Here is a 21,902-nt window from a genome sequence, read left to right as displayed (position 1 = left end):
CCTTCAAGAGGCCCTTTCGTCCTCTCGTCAGGCTGTCATTGAAAATAAGAATTTGTTCTTAATTGACCTGCCTGGTTAAATAAAGGTTAATTAGAAAACAAAGGTTGATCACAAACCAGAAAACAGGCCTCACGTGTGTGTAAAAAGAAAAAAAAAGAAAAACTTTTATTTATTGAACCACATGGTATTAAGCTATTACAGATGAGCTGCTACTTACAAACCATCAGAGACTGCATGCAGCGTAACTTTCAAGTAAGATGATTTAGCAAAGATATCATGTAGAGTGTTAGAAACGCTCACATAAAAGCTTGTAAAATACGATATACCCCAGACTCATCAAAGAGTCTCATCAAAGAGTCTCGCTAGGTAAGGCTCACTGGGTCAAACAGCCATGAGAGCCCATCTGACGCCCCGCGGTATAAACCACTGAGTGCAATATCAATAACAATCTGACATGTCCCCCTCCCAGTGTCCTCCTCTGCACAGATGACGTCTTCATCAAACAGTCATTAAGTAATACCGCTTCCCCGCATCCTCCACCAGCTCGTTAGTGGCGGTCAGAGAGAGAGGAGACCGTGAAGACGAAGAAGAAGAGGAGGAGGAGGAGGCCAGCCACACAGAGCCTTCATCAGAACCCCTCTTCGTCCACCACCTCCGGCTCGTCTACCATGGCCTCTATGGACTTCAGCCTCTCCACCTTGCCCTTCACCCCCTGGTAGAAGTCTGACTCCAGGTAGCCGGCGACCTGGGACAGCTGGACGTAGATGTCTCCGGCGGTCTCGCTGACCGTGTGGACCCTCTGCTTTTTGCCCTTGGTGTACCACCTGGGCTTGGGGGGCTCGGCCTGGCGGTCCACCATCTTGTATATGGACTCCCCCTGGGCCAGGGAGATCTTGAACTTGTGCTTCGGACAAACGATGCACAGCTTGCCGTCAAAGTCCTGTATGTGAGTCGTAATATAAATGGTAAATGGTATTATCTGAAATAAAAATAATATTAATAAATAAATTTAACCCTAACTAACCTTACTGTCATGCACTTGTCCTAATATACTAACCTACACTGTAGCACTCAACACTTTGATGAACATTGTTACTCAGCTGATAGAGTTGTGCCCTTCCTGCTGACTTGTCGTACAGAACTCGTAAGTCGCTTTGGGTAAAAGCGTCAGCTAAATGACTAAATGTAATGTAATGTAATGGTAAATGGACTGCATTTACATAACAGCTTTTATCCAAATCGCTTTAGGTCAAGGTCAAGGTCAACGACGGCGGAAGCGACCACGCAAGTTGCCGACCTGCTCATCGGGAGCAATTAGGGGTTGCTAAGTGTCTTGCTCAAGGACACTTCGACACGCTGCCCCGGGAGGAGTGGGAATCGAACCGGGAACCTTACGATTACCAGACGACCGTTCTACCTCCTGACCCACTGTCGCCCCCTATATACTGTAGCAGGTCAACATATTTTTCTTTGTTGTCATGTGGAATAGATTAAGTATAGAGGAGCCTAATGGTTTTTGGAATCACTGTGATGTTATTCTATTTCAACGTCTCGATAACGCCAACAACATCTCAACAATAGAACAGTAGTCGCCGGGGGGATTTAGGTGTATAGTTGCAAGACCGGAATAAGAAAAGAGATGGTTTTGTGTACACTGATAATGTTCTGTTGGCAGGGCAACAACAGTGATGTTTGGAGTTTGTCCAAAAGTATAACTTTTAGCAATGGTTCGCCACTTTTCCTCTGGGTCAGATAAAAAACAATATCCATTATCTTATAAAACACAAGACATAAAATATACACCCCTCACCTCAATGTCTCCATTCTGCAGGGAGGTCCCAGCATCTGGTGGAAGAGGGGAGGATCAGGGTATTGCAGAATAAGCAAATAGTTTATGGCACCCTTTTGCTGACTGGACACACTTTGGAGGTGCAATGTGGGTAAATGTAGATAACAGCATACATCAACACACTGCGAAACAGATGTTCAAACTGTTTGTTTAAAAGAAATTAGCAGCTTCATTTTAACCTGGTGTCTGTGTTAAGCTTCAATCAATTTGAATTTAATCCATTAAATGTGTAAACGAACATTGCAGTTAATTTGCTGATGATAAATCTCTTGAATCTTGAATCAATAGAGGATTTATTCTCAACGGGCTGGATGGCACAACCTTCCAGTGAATCCAGTGAATTGAGTGATCTGACAATAAACGGACCATGACTCAGAGCTACAGGGGAGATCAGATTCCTGTGGTGAGCAGGTTTTTACTCTACAGTGAACACGGCATCCATTGTATTTCTGGAGGAATTAGGCTACTGAGCTTTGTGTTAGTACACCTTGTTGGACTAATCACCCTCTACGCTGGTTTCTAGTTTGTCTTTTGACTCTTAATGTTCCTTCTCTCGTCGCCCACAGCTCATCCTGAGCAGTAAGGTTGGAGGAGATGCCTTAACCCTTTCACTGCCGCACTACCAAGCGGTTAAACCTTTCACTGCGACAATACACAGAAGGTTAACCCTTTCACTGCCACACTACAGAAGGTTAACCCTTTACTATCACACTACCGACGGTAACCGGTGACGGTGATAGTAAAGGGTTAACCTTCTGTAGTGTGGCAGTGAAAGGGTTAAAAGTAGCACATATTCAGAATGAGGGTCCCGGGCCTCCTCCTTGTTAGTGGGTCCTGGCAGCAGTAGTGATATTGAGAAGTTTTTCAATGAGCTTGGATCCCATGATGAAAAAAATTAAAAAGAATATCGAATTTTGGATACCTGACGTGAAAGGTTTAAGAAACCATGATGCAATTGACCTATCTCAAACCCCACCCTCTTTTTCTTGATCCTCCAATCTGATGGGAGGATCAAGAAACGATAGGACAGATAGGACAGATGGACGTGTGGTGGTAATGCTATTATGGGATCACTTTAAGTACTTGACGTCTACAGACTGGATCTTCCATACTTTAGAGATATTGAATGATGAACTTCAAGTAGGTTTTTGTTTTAGGGAGGAGAGAGTGTTAGTCATGCCTCTCCCCTCCACCTCTAGATGGTCCTGGGACTCAAACCAGCAAGCTTCTGGTCACAAGCCTACGTCTCTAAGCATTAGGTTGTCCACCGCTCCAACGTCCCACAGCGTATCCTATACTTACGATAACAGTGGAAGTCCAGAGCGTAGAAGACTTGCTTGTGAAAGACGACCAGGATGTCCCTTCCCTCCAGCGTCCTGAGGGAACGCTTGGCTGCAATCAGTTCCTCTCTCGTCCCCACAAAATGAGACCCTCCTGTAGGCTCCTGCTTCGCCATGAAAACACTGCTGACGAGGGAAAAAAGGATAATAATAATAATAATAATAATAATAATAATAGGGATTTTCTTCTAAAACAACAGCACTTTCATTATGATTGTCTTTATACAAACCAGCTTTCTACATCAACCTCCTCTCAGTAGCCACATCAATATGCCCAACAATTTAGTTGAGCGCTTCAAAGCGGGATCTGGAGAAACTTCAGCTTGCTCAGAACAGAGCGGCGCGTCTCGCCCTCCGCTGCTCTGTGAGGAGCAGTGTTGAGGGAATGCATGCCGCTTAGAGTGGATCAGAGGCTGGCATGCAGCCTTGTAACATTTTTGTTTAATATTTATAAAATTGGTAAACCAAAGTCTTTGTGGTCAGAACTACAACCCAACAATACTAGACATGGCTATGTCACCAGACACGCAGTGGGTCTTCATTTTACTCTACCTCTACCAAGAACAAATGGACTTAAGAGAACCGTAATGTATAGAGCTGCTGCAAACTGGAATTGTATAACTGTTTCAAGTTTCAAGTTTCTTTATTAGTTGTCATACAGAAATACAGAATACTTTTGCATGAAATGCTTCTTTCTGTTTTGCTCCTGAGAGTGTGCTAGATAAAATAACAAGATAGTGTAAAATAGTATAATATAAGTATAAAATAGAAAGTCAAGTACGTAAACAAGTGTAAACAAAACTAAAATGTTCAATGTACATATATACAGTATATGTACTACAGTCTATACTTCTGTACAGTCTATACAATCAGCTACTATACAGTACAGTGTAGAATGGTTAGGTATAGCTTAGCTTGTGGTGGTGAGGTGCAATGAGGTGCATGGGATTGATGCCAATAAATATAAAGTGTGTGTTAGTGTCTAAAGTGGGTGCTACAGTGTGTTGTTTATTTAAAGTGAGTGTGTTTGATTGAATTGATTGATTGAAAACTTTATTAACAGATTGCAGAATGGGTACAATACAGTACAGCTCAATACACACAATTGTTAAGGGGATGCAGACCAGAGAAAGACTTTCGTCTTGTTTACACCAGGGTCCCCCATTTTCAATTCATCAGGACATATATGACATACATGACATACAGATAGTCAGTACTGCTACATCTATACATTTATGACATACCAGATTTGCAAATACAGTACTGTTTGTGATACAGAAGGAGTCAAGAAAAGGGAGTATATACATTTGACGTAGAAACTGTACATTGGAGGAGGTTGGGTGGGGGGGGTTGGGTACACTGGGATATTGACAACCATACTGGGTAATTTACATTGGAGGTGGGTGGGGGGGGGGGGGGGGCACATTGTATAGACAAGCAAAACTGTACATTGAGGGGGGGGGGGGGGGGACTCTGTACAAACAAACAAAATTGTACATTGGACTATTGACAAGACCATACTAGGTAAATGACTGTACATTGGAGGGGGTTGGGTTAGGATATTTACAGGGGCCAGTGTTGCATTGCAGTCTCCCGTAGGTGTCTCTTGAGAGAGGTTTTGAAAGTGGGTAGTGATCCACATTCCTTTACAGCTTTGGGTAGGGCGTTCCACATTGATGTGGCATAATTGCGAAACGTGTTTAGTCCCTTATTTGTACGTGCGTGCGTGTGGATGTGTGTGTTGTGGGTGTATTTGATGGTCTGTTATTGTTATTGTTATTGGCCTGGGGATAGAAGCTCCTTCTGAGTCTCTCTGTGCTTGCCATGAGACTCCGGTATCGCTTGCCTGACCGCAGCAGTTCAAAGAGGCAGTTGTTTGGGTGGCTGGGGTCTTTGATTATTCTCTTAGCCTTACCCATACAGCGCTTCTTGTAAATGTCTTGGAGAGTGGGAAGCCCCCCTCCAATTGTGCGTTCGGCTGAACGGGCCACTCTCTGTAGTCTGCTACGGTCTTGTGCAGTGCTATTCCCAAAACCAGGAGGTGATATTGCCAGTCAGGATGCTCTCTATTGTGCACGAGTAGAAGTTCTTGAGGATCTTCTGACTCACTTTGAACTTCCTTAGGCGCCTAAGGAAGTAGAGGCGTTGTCGTGCCTTCTTGATAACACTGTCAATGTGTGTGGTCCATGTCAAGTCCTCGGATATGTGGACTCCGAGGTACTTAAAACTGTTCACTCTCTCAACCAGTGCTCCGTCGATGCTGAGGGGGCTGTAGTCCCTGACCCCCGACCTCCTAAAGTCCACAATCATCTCCTTTGTTTTGCTGACATTCAGGGAGAGGCTGTTCTCTTGACACCATCCCGCTAGAACCTTTACCTCTTCCAGATAGGCCCTCTCGTCGTTTGCAGAGATCAGGCCCCACTACTGTGTCGTCAGCTAATTTGATGATTGTGGTGTTGTTCCGTTGTGCCACACAGTCATGTGTGTACAGGGAGTAGAGGAGGGGACTCAGAACACAGCCCTGGGGGGGCCCTATGTTGAGAGTGATGGATGAGGAGGTGCAGTTGCCTGCTCCTGCACCACCTGGGGTCTGCCCGTCAGGAAGTCCAAGACCCACTGGCAGAGGTCATAGTTCAAGCCCAGGTCCCTGAGCTTGGCTATGAGTTTGGAGGGGACTATGGTATTGAATGCTGAGCTGTAGTCGATGAATAGCATTCTCACATAGTTCAAGATAATGTGAAGATAATGATGATCAGCAACAAATTAACTTTTAAGAAAAAGTTGAAAAATGCTGTTATGAATAATGAAATACAGTTGAGTTACTGATTTATTTAGTTAGTATTGTTAGTTTAGTTAGTTAGTATTGTATTTGTGGCTGGAGCCTTTGTGTGTTTTTTTGTGAGATTTTAAAGATATTGAGAATGTACTTAGGCTAAAGTGTTTCTTATGTTTAAATTTTTTTATTACTGTAATGTAATGTACTGTAATGTTGTAAGTTATGTGTTCGGACCCCAGGAAGAATAGTCTTTCACCCATGGGTGTAGACTTGATTGATTGATTGATTGATTGATAACGTTATTAACAGATTGCAGAATGGGTACAATACAGTACAGCTCAATACACATTGTTAAGGTGATGCAGACCAGAGAAAGACTTTCGTCTTGTTTACATCAGGGTCCCCTATTTTCAATTCATCATAACATATATGACATACACGACATACAGATAGACAGTCCTGCTACATCTATACATTTATAACATACCAGATTTACAAATACAGTACTGTTTTTGATACAAAAAGAGTCTAAAAAAGAGAGTATATACATTTGATGTAGAAACTACATTGGAGGAGGTTGGGTAGGTGGGGTGGGGGGGGGACTGTACATTGGAGGTGGTTGGGTGGGTGGGGTGGGGGGTGGGGGTTGGGTAGGCGGGGTGGGGGAAACTGTACAACTGTACAAGCAAAACTGTACATTGGAATATCGACGAAACCATACTTGGTTCCAAGAAGAGGGTCTCGTGTATTATTGGGTTAGGACATTTACTGTACATTGGAGGGGGTTGGGTTAGGACATTTACAGGGGCCAGTTTCGAATTGCAGTCTCCCGGTGCTCTTTGAGAGTGGTTTTGAAAGTGGGTAGTGATTCACATTCCTTTACAGCTTTGGGTAGGGCGTTCCACATTGATGTGGCATAATTGCGAAACGTGTTTAGTCCCTTGTTTGAGCCGAATCTGGGTTTAACATGATTTGTGGAGCTCCCTCTGGTGTTGTGGTCATGGTATTCACTGACCTTTGGGAAGTATTTTGACATGTAGTCAAGTCAAGTCAAGAGTTTTATTTGTCACGGCATACAAGTATACAATGAAATGCGGGTGGTCTTGCCCGCAACGATGTGCAATACAGTGGTACAACATGTAATAGAATCCAATAAAAAACAACATTGTGCAATAAACAGGTAACAGGTAACATGGTGGGACATCTCGGTATCTGTACATAGTTATTTACAGGGCATATAGGACATGCTAGGTAGCTTAGGTAGTGCAATACACTGTTACTGTTGTTATACTAATTTAAAGTGACCTTTCCTTTTTGGCCATAAGTGTGGGTGTGTGCGGCATGAGTGTGTGTGTCTGCTCATGTTAAAGTGTTAAAGTGGCTGCTAGTGTGTGAGCGTGCACAGCGTGCGTGTCGTGTGTGTACTCATGTGTGCTTGTGTGTGGATAGATCAGTGTTCTGTGGCACTCAGTGTTCATTGTTCAAGGCTCTGATGGCCTGGGGGAAGAAGCTGAGCCTAAGCCTCTCTGTCCTAGTAGCTGGGGTTCGCAGGCGTCTGCCTGACCTCAGCAGCTGGAACAGGCTGTTATTGGGGTGGTGGGGGTCTTTCATTATTCTGCAGGCTCTGGATTTGCACCTCTTGTTGTATAGAACCTGCAGGGGAGGTAGTGCAATACCCGTGGTACGCTCGGCTGAGCGCTCCACTCTCTGTAGGGCCTTCTTGTCCTGTGCCGTGCTGTTTCCATACCAGGCAGTGATGTTTCCAGTCAAGATGCTCTCTACAGCTCCGGAGTAGAAGGACTGGAGTATCTTCCCCGATACTCTGAACTTCCTTAACTGTCTCAGGTGGTAGAGGCGCTGCTTCGCCTTTTTTACGACCATGTCAGATCCTCTGAGATGTGGACCCCCAGGTACTTAAAGCTGCTCACCCTGTCCACGGTAGCCCCGTTTATCATCAGTGGTGTGTGACAGTGTGTCTAAGGTACATGGGTACCTTAGTCGTGTAGTGTATCTTGTAGACCAGGCCCATTGCAAGTTGCTGTACTCTGTCGTCTACTCTAAGCCATCCTAGGTAGTCAAAGTGGGCAGGGGTGAGGTGGGTTCTAGGAGTAAGGTCAAGTAGTAGTCTGACCAGTTTGTTTTGTGATGTTTGTAATCTTGTTTTTAGTGCCTTTGAGGTGCTTTGGTACCATGAGGTGCAAGCATAGTCGTAGTACCCTTGAATGAGTGCTCCTGCCAGAGTCTTCAGGGTATTCTTGTTTACCAGAGAGGAGATCCGGTACAAGAATCTAGTTCGTTGGTTGACTTTTTTGTTTACATTGGATGCCATTTTGTCACAGGAAAGATTTGCCTCTAGGATGGAACCTAGGTATGTAATTTCATCTTTCCTTGTGACAATATTGTCACCCACTGTAACTGAGAAGCCGTCGGTCTTGCTGAGTTTGTTATTTGATCCGAAGAGAATGGACTCTGTTTTCCCCAGGTGTAATGATAGTTTGTTATCAGCGAGCCAGGTGCAGATTCTGCCGAGTTCTGAGCTGAGGGACTAATGGGGATCCATAAAATAAACAAATAAACAAATGAACAAAAATATGGATCTATCACTGCTAGCTTGAAACGGTCCTCTCGGCAGTTCAGAAACCACATTATCAGAGGGCAAAGGGATGGCTTGAACCAGAATCAAAAACCAAACTGTTCTACTAACAATCTGAGACTAAAGAGACAGATGTCCCTGTTGATGAAGGGACACAGCCGGCCTAGAAACCGCTCATCCAGTTCAGAAACCAGCCGGTCAGGTGCTTGACAGTTGTGGCTTCAAGCTGCCCTTATCACAGCAGCCGTCAATATCTCTACAGAATATCTCAGTATAATATAGCGTTCTATGCTCTCTAGTCATTAGTAATAATAGTAATGTAGTGAATATCTCAGTATAATATAGCATTCTATGCTATAGTCATTAGTAATGAGAGTAATGTAGTGAATATCTACAGAATAGCTCAGTATAATATAGCGTTCTATGCTCTCTAGTTATAAGTAATGAGAGTAATGTAGTGAATATCTCAGTATAATATAGCGTTCTATGCTCTCTGGTCATAAGTAATGAGAGTAATGTAGTGAATATCTCAGTATAATATAGCGTTCTATGCTCTCTGGTCATAAGTAATAATAGTAATGTAGTGAATATCTCAGTATAATATAGCATTCTATGCTCTCTAGTCATAAGTAATAATAGTAATGTAGTGAATATCTCAGTATAATATAGCATTCTATGCTCTCTAGTCATTAGTAATAATAGTAATGTAGTGAATATCTCAGTATAATATAGCGTTCTATGCTCTCTAGTCATTAGTAATGAGAGTAATGTAGTGAATATCTCAGTATAATATAGCGTTCTATGCTCTCTAGTCATTAGTAATGAGAGTAATGTAGTGAATATCTCAGTTTATTACATAGCGTTTTAACATTCGCAAAAATGCTTGATTGTGATTGGTCAATAGCGCTCCGTTACCCCTAGCAGCGGTCAATTATTTCTCGATAATTGACCGCTGCTATGGGCAACGGCGCAATAATGACCACTGTTAGGGGCAACAGAGCGCTATTGACCAATCACAATCAAGCATTTTGATTGCAGTCACGAAAGCTATAACCTCGTTCCCAGCTTTATCTCGCACAGCTGCACTACATCAGGTTCAATCAAGTCCACACACCTGCCGGCGATGACAGAGGAGCCACAGAACAACTGCGTCTGCATTTGATCTTGTCTTGTCGATGGTGTAAAATGAATTAGGTATATTGTTAGTAAGTTAGCCATGTAATAAGCGGGATAATGTATAGCTATACTCGGTCATTGTCACAAAATGAGAGTAATGTAGTGAATATCTCAGTAATATAGTGTTCTATGCTCTCTAGTCATTAGTAATGAGAGTAATGTAGTGAATATCTCAGTATAATATAGTGTTCTATGCTCTCTAGTCATTAGTAATGAGAGTAATGTAGTGAATATCTCAATATAATATAGCGTTCTATGCTCTCTAGTCATAAGTAATGAGAGTAATATAGTGAATATCTCAGTATAATATAGAGTTCTATGCTCTCTAGTCATAAGTAATGAGAGTAATGTGTGAAACACAAGCCAGCCAGCTGAGAGGATGACGAGGCTGTTATTCCACACAAACATTCTCCAGTGTGACGCCCGTCTGTGAAGCGTATCCGTGTAGAATCTATGTGACGGGGTATAAAAATATCTCAGTGCTATCTTGTTTGAGTTGAGTTTGACCCTTAAGTTTAATTTATGTATAGCGGAGCGGAATAATGAGCGCTTCAGCGCGGGGTGAGTAAACACAGAGTAGCACACAGTAGCGGCGGCTAAAGCTACACGTCCCGGTAGCCTGTGGCGAAACCCGGGGCTGCAGCATGGAGCGCAACGTGCATCAGAATGGAGCCGCAACGTGCATCAGAATGGAGCCGCAACGTGCATCAGAATGGAGCAGCAGTGTGCATCAGAATGGAGCGCAGCGTGCATCAGAATGGAGCCGCAACGTGCATCAGAATGGAGCGCAGCGTGCATCAGAATGGAGCCGCAACGTGCATCAGAATGGAGCGCAGCGTGCATCAGAATGGAGCGCAGCGTGCATCAGAATGGAGCGCAGCGTGCATCAGAATGGAGCCGCAGCGTGCATCAGAATGGAGCAGCAACGTGCATCAGAATGGAGCCGCAGCGTGCATCAGAATGGAGCAGCAACGTGCATCAGAATGGAGCGCAGTGTGCATCAGAATGGAGCAGCAACGTGCATCAGAATGGAGCAGCAGTGTGCATCAGAATGGAGCGCAGTGTGCATCAGAATGGAGCGCAGCGTGCATCAGAATGGAGCCGCAACGTGCATCAGAATGGAGCGCAGCGTGCATCAGAATGGAGCCGCAACGTGCATCAGAATGGAGCGCAGCGTGCATCAGAATGGAGCGCAGCGTGCATCAGAATGGAGCGCAGCGTGCATCAGAATGGAGCCGCAGCGTGCATCAGAATGGAGCAGCAACGTGCATCAGAATGGAGCCGCAGCGTGCATCAGAATGGAGCAGCAACGTGCATCAGAATGGAGCGCAGTGTGCATCAGAATGGAGCAGCAACGTGCATCAGAATGGAGCAGCAGTGTGCATCAGAATGGAGCGCAGCGTGCATCAGAATGGAGCGCAGCGTGCATCAGAATGGAGCGCAGCGTGCATCAGAATGGAGCGCAGCGTGCATCAGAATGGAGCCGCAACGTGCATCAGAATGGAGCGCAGCGTGCATCAGAATGGAGCCGCAACGTGCATCAGAATGGAGCCGCAGCGTGCATCAGAATGGAGCAGCAACGTGCATCAGAATGGAGCGCAGCGTGCATCATAATGGAGCGCAGCGTGCATCAGAATGGAGCGCAGCGTGCATCAGAATGGAGCGCAGCGTGCATCAGAATGGAGCGCAGCGTGCATCAGAATGGAGCAGCAACGTGCATCAGAATGGAGTGCAGCGTGCATCAGAATGGAGCGCAGCGTGCATCAGAATGGAGCAGCAACGTGCATCAGAATGGAGCGCAGCGTGCATCAGAATGGAGAAGCAGTGTGCATCAGAATGGAGCAGCAGCGTGCATCAGAATGGAGCGCAGTGTGCATCAGAATGGAGCAGCAACGTGCATCAGAATGGAGCGCAGTGTGCATCAGAATGGAGCGCAGTGTGCATCAGAATGGAGCAGCAACGTGCATCAGAATGGAGCAGCAGCGTGCATCAGAATGGAGCGCAGTGTGCATCAGAATGGAGAAGCAGTGTGCATCAGAATGGAGAAGCAGCGTGCATCAGAATGGAGCGCAGCATGCATCAGAATGGAGCAGCAGCGTGCATCAGAATGGAGAAGCAGCGTGCATCAGAATGGAGCGCAGCATGCATCAGAATGGAGAAGCAGCGTGCATCAGAATGGAGCGCAGCATGCATCAGAATGGAGTGCAGCGTGCATCAGAATGGAGCGCAGCGTGCATCAGAATGGAGCGCAGCATGCATCAGAATGGAGCAGCAGCGTGCATCAGAATGGAGCGCAGTGTGCATCAGAATGGAGCGCAGCGTGCATCAGAATGGAGAAGCATTGTGCATCAGAATGGAGCGCAGCGTGCATCAGAATGGAGAAGCAGTGTGCATCAGAATGGAGCGCAGCGTGCATCAGAATGGAGCGCAGTGTGCATCAGAATGGAGCGCAGCGTGCATCAGAATGGAGCGCAGCGTGCATCAGAATGGAGAAGCAGTGTGCATCAGAATGGAGTGCAGTGTGCATCAGAATGGAGCGCAGCGTGCATCAGAATGGAGCAGCAGTGTGCATCAGAATGGAGCGCAGCGTGCATCAGAATGGAGAAGCAGTGTGCATCAGAATGGAGCGCAGTGTGCATCAGAATGGAGAAGCAGTGTGCATCAGAATGGAGCGCAGCGTGCATCAGAATGGAGCGCAGTGTGCATCAGAATGGAGCGCAGTGTGCATCAGAATGGAGCAGCAGCGTGCATCAGAATGGAGCGCAGCGTGCATCAGAATGGAGAAGCAGTGTGCATCAGAATGGAGCGCAGTGTGCATCAGAATGGAGCAGCAGCGTGCATCAGAATGGAGAAGCAGCGTGCATCAGAATGGAGCGCAGCGTGCATCAGAATGGAGAAGCAGTGTGCATCAGAATGGAGCGCAGCGTGCATCAGAATGGAGAAGCAGCGTGCATCAGAATGGAGTGCAGCGTGCATCAGAATGGAGCGCAGCGTGCATCAGAATGGAGCAGCAACGTGCATCAGAATGGAGCGCAGCGTGCATCAGAATGGAGCAGCAGCGTGCATCAGAATGGAGCGCAGTGTGCATCAGAATGGAGCGCAGCGTGCATCAGAATGGAGCAGCAACGTGCATCAGAATGGAGCGCAGCGTGCATCAGAATGGAGCAGCAGCGTGCATCAGAATGGAGCGCAGTGTGCATCAGAATGGAGCGCAGCGTGCATCAGAATGGAGAAGCAGCGTGCATCAGAATGGAGCGCAGCGTGCATCAGAATGGAGAAGCAGCGTGCATCAGAATGGAGCGCAGCGTGCATCAGAATGGAGAAGCAGCGTGCATCAGAATGGAGCGCAGTGTGCATCAGAATGGAGCGGCAGCGTGCATCATAATGGAGCGCAGCGTGCATCAGAATGGAGCAGCAACGTGCATCAGAATGGAGCGCAGCGTGCATCAGAATGGAGCAGCAGCGTGCATCAGAATGGAGCGCAGCGTGCATCAGAATGGAGAAGCAGCGTGCATCAGAATGGAGCGCAGCGTGCATCAGAATGGAGAAGCAGCGTGCATCAGAATGGAGCGCAGCGTGCATCAGAATGGAGAAGCAGCGTGCATCAGAATGGAGCGCAGTGTGCATCAGAATGGAGCGCAGCGTGCATCAGAATGGAGCAGCAGCGTGCATCATAATGGAGCGCAGCGTGCATCAGAATGGAGCGCAGCGTGCATCAGAATGGAGAAGCAGCGTGCATCAGAATGGAGCGCAGCGTGCATCAGAATGGAGCGCAGCGTGCATCAGAATGGAGCGCAGCGTGCATCAGAATGGAGCGCAGCGTGCATCAGAATGGAGCGCAGCGTGCATCAGAATGGAGCAGCAGTGTGCATCAGAATGGAGCGCAGTGTGCATCAGAATGGAGCGCAGTGTGCATCAGAATGGAGCGCAGTGTGCATCAGAATGGAGCGCAGTGTGCATCAGAATGGAGCAGCAACGTGCATCAGAATGGAGAAGCAGCGTGCATCAGAATGGAGCGCAGCGTGCATCAGAATGGAGCGCAGTGTGCATCAGAATGGAGCGCAGCGTGCATCAGAATGGAGCGCAGCGTGCATCAGAATGGAGCGCAGCGTGCATCAGAATGGAGCGCAGTGTGCATCAGAATGGAGCGCAGTGTGCATCAGAATGGAGCGCAGTGTGCATCAGAATGGAGCAGCAGTGTGCATCAGAATGGAGCGCAGTGTGCATCAGAATGGAGCAGCAGTGTGCATCAGAATGGAGCGCAGTGTGCATCAGAATGGAGTGCAGCGTGCATCAGAATGGAGCAGCAGTGTGCATCAGAATGGAGCGCAGCGTGCATCAGAATGGAGCGCAGTGTGCATCAGAATGGAGCGCACTGTGCATCAGAATGGAGCAGCAGTGTGCATCAGAATGGAGCGCAGTGTGCATCAGAATGGAGCGCAGTGTGCATCAGAATGGAGCGCAGTGTGCATCAGAATGGAGCAGCAACGTGCATCAGAATGGAGAAGCAGCGTGCATCAGAATGGAGCGCAGCGTGCATCAGAATGGAGCGCAGCGTGCATCAGAATGGAGCGCAACGTGCATCAGAATGGAGCGCAGCGTGCATCAGAATGCAACGCAGCGTGCATCAGAATGGAGCGCAGCGTGCATCAGAATGGAGCAGCAGTGTGCATCAGAATGGAGCGCAGCGTGCATCAGAATGGAGCAGCAGTGTGCATCAGAATGGAGTGCAGCGTGCATCAGAATGGAGCAGCAGTGTGCATCAGAATGGAGCGCAGTGTGCATCAGAATGGAGTGCAGCGTGCATCAGAATGGAGCAGCAGTGTGCATCAGAATGGAGCGCAGTGTGCATCAGAATGGAGTGCAGCGTGCATCAGAATGGAGCAGCAGTGTGCATCAGAATGGAGCGCAGCGTGCATCAGAATGGAGCGCAGTGTGCATCAGAATGGAGCGCAGTGTGCATCAGAATGGAGTGCAGCGTGCATCAGAATGGAGCAGCAGTGTGCATCAGAATGGAGCGCAGTGTGCATCAGAATGGAGTGCAGCGTGCATCAGAATGGAGCAGCAGTGTGCATCAGAATGGAGCGCAGCGTGCATCAGAATGGAGCGCAGTGTGCATCAGAATGGAGCGCAGTGTGCATCAGAATGGAGCAGCAGTGTGCATCAGAATGGAGCGCAGTGTGCATCAGAATGGAGCGCAGTGTGCATCAGAATGGAGCGCAGTGTGCATCAGAATGGAGCAGCAACGTGCATCAGAATGGAGAAGCAGCGTGCATCAGAATGGAGCAGCAGCGTGCATCAGAATGGAGCGCAGCGTGCATCAGAATGGAGCGCAGCGTGCATCAGAATGGAGCGCAGCGTGCATCAGAATGGAGCGCAGCGTGCATCAGAATGGAGCGCAGCGTGCATCAGAATGGAGCGCAGCGTGCATCAGAATGGAGCGCAGCGTGCATCAGAATGGAGCGCAGTGTGCATCAGAATGGAGCGCAGTGTGCATCAGAATGGAGCAGCAGTGTGCATCAGAATGGAGCGCAGCGTGCATCAGAATGGAGCGCAGCGTGCATCAGAATGGAGCGCAGCGTGCATCAGAATGGAGCAGCAGTGTGCATCAGAATGGAGCGCAGCGTGCATCAGAATGGAGCGCAGTGTGCATCAGAATGGAGCGCAGTGTGCATCAGAATGGAGCAGCAGTGTGCATCAGAATGGAGCGCAGTGTGCATCAGAATGGAGCGCAGTGTGCATCAGAATAGCGTGCATCAGAATGGAGCGCAGCGTGCATCAGAATGGAGAAGCAGCGTGCATCAGAATGGAGCGCAGTGTGCATCAGAATGGAGCGGCAGCGTGCATCATAATGGAGCGCAGCGTGCATCAGAATGGAGCAGCAACGTGCATCAGAATGGAGCGCAGCGTGCATCAGAATGGAGCAGCAGCGTGCATCAGAATGGAGCGCAGCGTGCATCAGAATGGAGAAGCAGCGTGCATCAGAATGGAGCGCAGCGTGCATCAGAATGGAGAAGCAGCGTGCATCAGAATGGAGCGCAGCGTGCATCAGAATGGAGAAGCAGCGTGCATCAGAATGGAGCGCAGTGTGCATCAGAATGGAGCGCAGCGTGCATCAGAATGGAGCAGCAGCGTGCATCATAATGGAGCGCAGCGTGCATCAGAATGGAGCGCAGCGTGCATCAGAATGGAGACGCAGCGTGCATCAGAATGGAGCAGCAGTGTGCATCAGAATGGAGCGCAGCGTGCATCAGAATGGAGCAGCAGTGTGCATCAGAATGGAGTGCAGCGTGCATCAGAATGGAGCAGCAGTGTGCATCAGAATGGAGCGCAGTGTGCATCAGAATGGAGTGCAGCGTGCATCAGAATGGAGCAGCAGTGTGCATCAGAATGGAGCGCAGTGTGCATCAGAATGGAGTGCAGCGTGCATCAGAATGGAGCAGCAGTGTGCATCAGAATGGAGCGCAGCGTGCATCAGAATGGAGCGCAGTGTGCATCAGAATGGAGCGCAGTGTGCATCAGAATGGAGTGCAGCGTGCATCAGAATGGAGCAGCAGTGTGCATCAGAATGGAGCGCAGTGTGCATCAGAATGGAGTGCAGCGTGCATCAGAATGGAGCAGCAGTGTGCATCAGAATGGAGCGCAGCGTGCATCAGAATGGAGCGCAGTGTGCATCAGAATGGAGCGCAGTGTGCATCAGAATGGAGCAGCAGTGTGCATCAGAATGGAGCGCAGTGTGCATCAGAATGGAGCGCAGTGTGCATCAGAATGGAGCGCAGTGTGCATCAGAATGGAGCAGCAACGTGCATCAGAATGGAGAAGCAGCGTGCATCAGAATGGAGCAGCAGCGTGCATCAGAATGGAGCGCAGCGTGCATCAGAATGGAGCGCAGCGTGCATCAGAATGGAGCGCAGCGTGCATCAGAATGGAGCGCAGCGTGCATCAGAATGGAGCGCAGCGTGCATCAGAATGGAGCGCAGCGTGCATCAGAATGGAGCGCAGCGTGCATCAGAATGGAGCGCAGTGTGCATCAGAATGGAGCAGCAGTGTGCATCAGAATGGAGCGCAGCGTGCATCAGAATGGAGCGCAGCGTGCATCAGAATGGAGCGCAGCGTGCATCAGAATGGAGCAGCAGTGTGCATCAGAATGGAGCGCAGCGTGCATCAGAATGGAGCGCAGTGTGCATCAGAATGGAGCGCAGTGTGCATCAGAATGGAGCAGCAGTGTGCATCAGAATGGAGCGCAGTGTGCATCAGAATGGAGCGCAGTGTGCATCAGAATGGAGCGCAGTGTGCATCAGAATGGAGCAGCAACGTGCATCAGAATGGAGAAGCAGCGTGCATCAGAATGGAGCGCAGCGTGCATCAGAATGGAGCGCAGCGTGCATCAGAATGGAGCGCAACGTGCATCAGAATGGAGCGCAGCGTGCATCAGAATGCAGCGCAGCGTGCATCAGAATGGAGCGCAGCGTGCATCAGAATGGAGCAGCAGTGTGCATCAGAATGGAGCGCAGCGTGCATCAGAATGGAGCAGCAGTGTGCATCAGAATGGAGTGCAGCGTGCATCAGAATGGAGCAGCAGTGTGCATCAGAATGGAGCGCAGTGTGCATCAGAATGGAGTGCAGCGTGCATCAGAATGGAGCAGCAGTGTGCATCAGAATGGAGCGCAGTGTGCATCAGAATGGAGTGCAGCGTGCATCAGAATGGAGCAGCAGTGTGCATCAGAATGGAGCGCAGCGTGCATCAGAATGGAGCGCAGTGTGCATCAGAATGGAGCGCAGTGTGCATCAGAATGGAGCAGCAGTGTGCATCAGAATGGAGTGCAGCGTGCATCAGAATGGAGCAGCAGTGTGCATCAGAATGGAGCGCAGTGTGCATCAGAATGGAGTGCAGCGTGCATCAGAATGGAGCAGCAGTGTGCATCAGAATGGAGCGCAGCGTGCATCAGAATGGAGCGCAGTGTGCATCAGAATGGAGCGCAGTGTGCATCAGAATGGAGCAGCAGTGTGCATCAGAATGGAGCGCAGTGTGCATCAGAATGGAGCGCAGTGTGCATCAGAATGGAGCGCAGTGTGCATCAGAATGGAGCAGCAACGTGCATCAGAATGGAGAAGCAGCGTGCATCAGAATGGAGCAGCAGCGTGCATCAGAATGGAGCGCAGCGTGCATCAGAATGGAGCGCAGCGTGCATCAGAATGGAGCGCAGCGTGCATCAGAATGGAGCGCAGCGTGCATCAGAATGGAGCGCAGCGTGCATCAGAATGGAGCGCAGCGTGCATCAGAATGGAGCGCAGTGTGCATCAGAATGGAGCACAGCGTGCATCAGAATGGAGCGCAGTGTGCATCAGAATGGAGCGCAGTGTGCATCAGAATGGAGCAGCAGTGTGCATCAGAATGGAGCGCAGCGTGCATCAGAATGGAGCGCAGCGTGCATCAGAATGGAGCGCAGCGTGCATCAGAATGGAGCAGCAGTGTGCATCAGAATGGAGCGCAGCGTGCATCAGAATGGAGCGCAGCGTGCATCAGAATGGAGCGCAGTGTGCATCAGAATGGAGCGCAGCGTGCATCAGAATGGAGCGCAGTGTGCATCAGAATGGAGCGCAGTGTGCATCAGAATGGAGCAGCAGTGTGCATCAGAATGGAGTGCAGCGTGCATCAGAATGGAGCAGCAGTGTGCATCAGAATGGAGCGCAGCGTGCATCAGAATGGAGCGCAGTGTGCATCAGAATGGAGCGCAGTGTGCATCAGAATGGAGCGCAGTGTGCATCAGAATGGAGCGCAGTGTGCATCAGAATGGAGCAGCAGTGTGCATCAGAATGGAGCGCAGTGTGCATCAGAATGGAGCACAGTGTGCATCAGAATGGAGCGCAGTGTGCATCAGAATGGAGCAGCAACGTGCATCAGAATGGAGAAGCAATGTGCATCAGAATGGCTAAATAATTTTTTGTAAAAGAATATATTTTTGGGCGATTTATTCTTGTTTATCGGGTAACCGTTGTGGCAAATGGTTGAAATGTGTCCTCCTCCCGATATTGACACACATAAGTTCTCTCTTTCTCTCTCTCTCTCCCTCAAATGTATTCATTCATTGAAATGAAATATAATCATTATCATATCAATCATTCACATAATCATCGTCAATAATATTATACAACATTTTTTTTTTAACTGTACAAAAGAACATCTAAAAATAGAATCCTTTCGAATGTGCTTTAGGCCCTACTGGCATTACAGGAAAGATACATATTATTTCCAAAGTAATACAGTACTTTGACGACTGATATAAACATTGATATCAACAATAATATATCAACAGTGTTATCAAAAACCCATTCTATAACAATTCAACCAAATTCAGGAATCGAATTCACTTGATGGCATATGACAGAGGTGTCCACACAATATATATATATATATATATATATATATATATATATATATATATATATATATATATATATATATATATATATATAATACAATTCAGGAATTTAATTCACTTGATGGCATATGACAGAGGTGTCCGCACAATATATAAATAAATAAATAAATAAATAGAGAGGGGAGGGGACTATACTTGACTGTAGTGCCAACATTTACATTAACACATGTGTCTAAATCACATGTAGTCTCTCTCTCTCTCTCTCTTCCTCTAAATAGTATTTTATTTCTGGTTTGCCCACTCAAAAAATAACACATACTGTATACAGTATAAACATATTTCATACCCGTGTTGGATGGTTTCTAGTGTTGACCTGGACACTGGCAGCTCCGTGTTGGATGGTTTCTAGTGTTGACCTGGACACTGGCAGCTCCGTGTTGGATGGTTTCTATAGTGTTGACCTGGACAGTGGCAGCTCCGTGTTGGATGGTTTCTAGTGTTGACCTGGACACTGGCAGCTCCGTGTTGGATGGTTTCTAGTGTTGACCTGGACACTGGCAGCTCCGTGTTGGATGGTTTCTATAGTGTTGACCTGGACAGTGGCAGCTCAGTGTGTGTTTGACCTGGACAGTGGCAGCTCCGTGTTGGATGGTTTCTATAGTGTTGACCTGGACAGTGGCAGCTCAGTGTGTGTTTGACCTGGACAGTGGCAGCTCCGTGTTGGATGGTTTCTAGTGTTGACCTGGACAGTGGCAGATCCGTGTAGGATGGTTTCTAGTGTTGACCTGGACAGCGGCAGTTCCTCCGTGTAGGATGGTTTCTAGTGTTGAACTGGACAGCGGCAGCTCCTCCGTGTTGGATGGTTTCTAGTGTTGACCTGGACAGCGGCAGCTCCTCCCAGTCCTCCGTGTTGGATGGTTTCTAGTGTTGACCTGGACAGCGGCAGCTCCTCCGTGTTGGATGGTTTCTAGTGTTGACCTGGACACCGGCAGCCTCCGTGTTTGTGGTTCAGGCCCAGCAGCCAGAGTACAGGCAGCGTGGTGAGGCAGCAGAGACAGAATGGGGCCCATCATCATTATCTCTGCCCTCAGGCCTCCTTCAGTTGGTCCTATCAAGGCATCGAGACACTCCGGTGGGTGCGCTCTTATCTCCCACCAACACATCATGGATTCGCCTGCAAGGAAAACAAATGTGAAAGTACATCATCTTCATACGTTTTTTGCCACGTTTTCTATGCAAAACCCTTACAAATAAACGAATAAATTCAAATTCAAAATACTTTTACATCTAAAAATGCTAGGATCTCACACAGTAACCCTAACCCTAACATATTTCAAATAGAATCATGATAAATTGCTAGGATCTCATGATTTAACAACACATTTCAAATATAATCATGATCAAATGCTAGGATCTCAATATTTAACAACACATTTCAAATATAATCATGATCAAATGCTAGGATCTCAATATTTAACAACACATTTCAAATATAATCATGATCAAATGCTAGGAACTCAATATTTAACAACACATTTCAAATATAATCATGATCAAATGCTAGGATCTCAATATTTAACAACACATTTCAAATATAATCATGATCAAATGCTAAGATCTCAATATTTAACAACACATTTCAAATAGAATCATGATCAAATGCATAGGATCTCAATATTTAACAACACATTTCAAATATAATTGTTGTGAAGGGCCAGATTAAAGCTGAGAATCTACATTTATTGTTTTATATACATTGTATATTATTTATATATACACGGTATATCCCTTTAAGCCTGCGTTCGAATCATAGTAATATTCGCTTTCCTTATTGGATAACGCCCTCTGCGCCAGACCGCAAGCCCCCAAAGTCAGGTTCAAAGGCGAGCCCGGGCATGTCGTAACATGCCCGGAGACAGCGTATTGATTCGAGACGAGAACTGAGGTTTGGCACTAGATAGCCACTTAAGTATATATACGGCGCAGGTGCGAACAGCAGCAGTGTTCGTCTAAGTAGCTGTTCAGCAGTTCGGTAACAGTGAAGTGAGCAGCAGTGCGTCTAACAGAGCGTTGAGAACCATGTGCGAATTGAATAGTAAAGTGTCAGATTTAATGCAGTAACGTCAAGTTCGACTTAGCTTAATGTGAAGTAAATAGTCGTTAATTTATTGTGTATCGTGCCAACCACAGTTTGTTCGTGTGTAGCATTACCCAGCGGTTCGTTCGTTTAGCTAGTGGACCTTAGCCAGTGCGCGTGGACTAAATACATTGGTACCAGCACACAAGGAGGCCTAGTCGGAGAACCTACTGGACGTGTGCACAGGAGAACCGACGGCGGCGATTGCAGAACCAGTATTGGTTGGATTATATTGATTGTGGAACGTATTACCCGGAGAAGAGCATCGTTAATCTCCACTGTCGTTTGGATTTAACCTCGTGAGGATCTACATTCGGGCTGGCCTCATGGACCGAGGCTAGCTGGCTATCATCGTTGCTATCGTGCAATTGGATTACAGTTATTGCTTTTGATGCTGAGCTTTGGATTACAAGGACTGGCTTCTGTACGTGAATCCCCTTCTTCTTCAATTGATCAGACTGAGTATCCAAACATTCCTCTCTCCTCCAGACCTTACAACTCTGGGAGGAACCCATTGTCTCCAAGCGGTACCAGCGTTGCCCTCTATAGTTGCCATTATACGCCAGGCGGCGTTAGCCTAGTACCCCATCGTAGGAATCATTCTATTCCCATTGACTTATGCTACTGACTGACTTTATGCCTATTCTT

General features: G+C 47.5%; 1 protein-coding gene across 4 annotated transcripts; it reads right to left on the bottom strand.

The window, feature by feature from the left end:
- Positions 1-193: 193 nt before the first annotated feature.
- Positions 194-20,118, bottom strand: rfesd (Rieske (Fe-S) domain containing). 4 transcript variants are annotated; one of them, XM_084316387.1, is made up of 5 exons: positions 19,741-20,118; positions 19,464-19,621; positions 3,152-3,315; positions 1,811-1,845; positions 194-940 (listed from the first exon to the last, which is right to left on the bottom strand). In XM_084316387.1, the coding sequence occupies exons 3-5, from the start codon at positions 3,303-3,305 to the stop codon at positions 629-631; spliced, it is 501 nt and encodes a 166-aa protein (XP_084172513.1). In that variant the 5' UTR covers positions 3,306-3,315; positions 19,464-19,621; positions 19,741-20,118; the 3' UTR covers positions 194-628. The 4 variants fall into 4 exon arrangements, with proteins under 4 accessions (XP_084172513.1, XP_084172512.1, XP_084172510.1 ...); XM_084316386.1 differs by having other exon boundaries at positions 19,464-19,740; positions 19,817-20,118; XM_084316384.1 differs by having other exon boundaries at positions 19,464-20,118.
- Between the last annotated feature and the right edge of the window lie 1,784 nt (positions 20,119-21,902).

This window comes from Notolepis coatsorum, assembly GCF_963971535.1.
Source record: "Notolepis coatsorum genome assembly, chromosome: 6".
NCBI classification, from domain to species: Eukaryota; Metazoa; Chordata; class Actinopteri; order Aulopiformes; family Paralepididae; genus Notolepis; species Notolepis coatsorum.
This window is presented reverse-complemented; position numbering and strand designations above follow the sequence as displayed.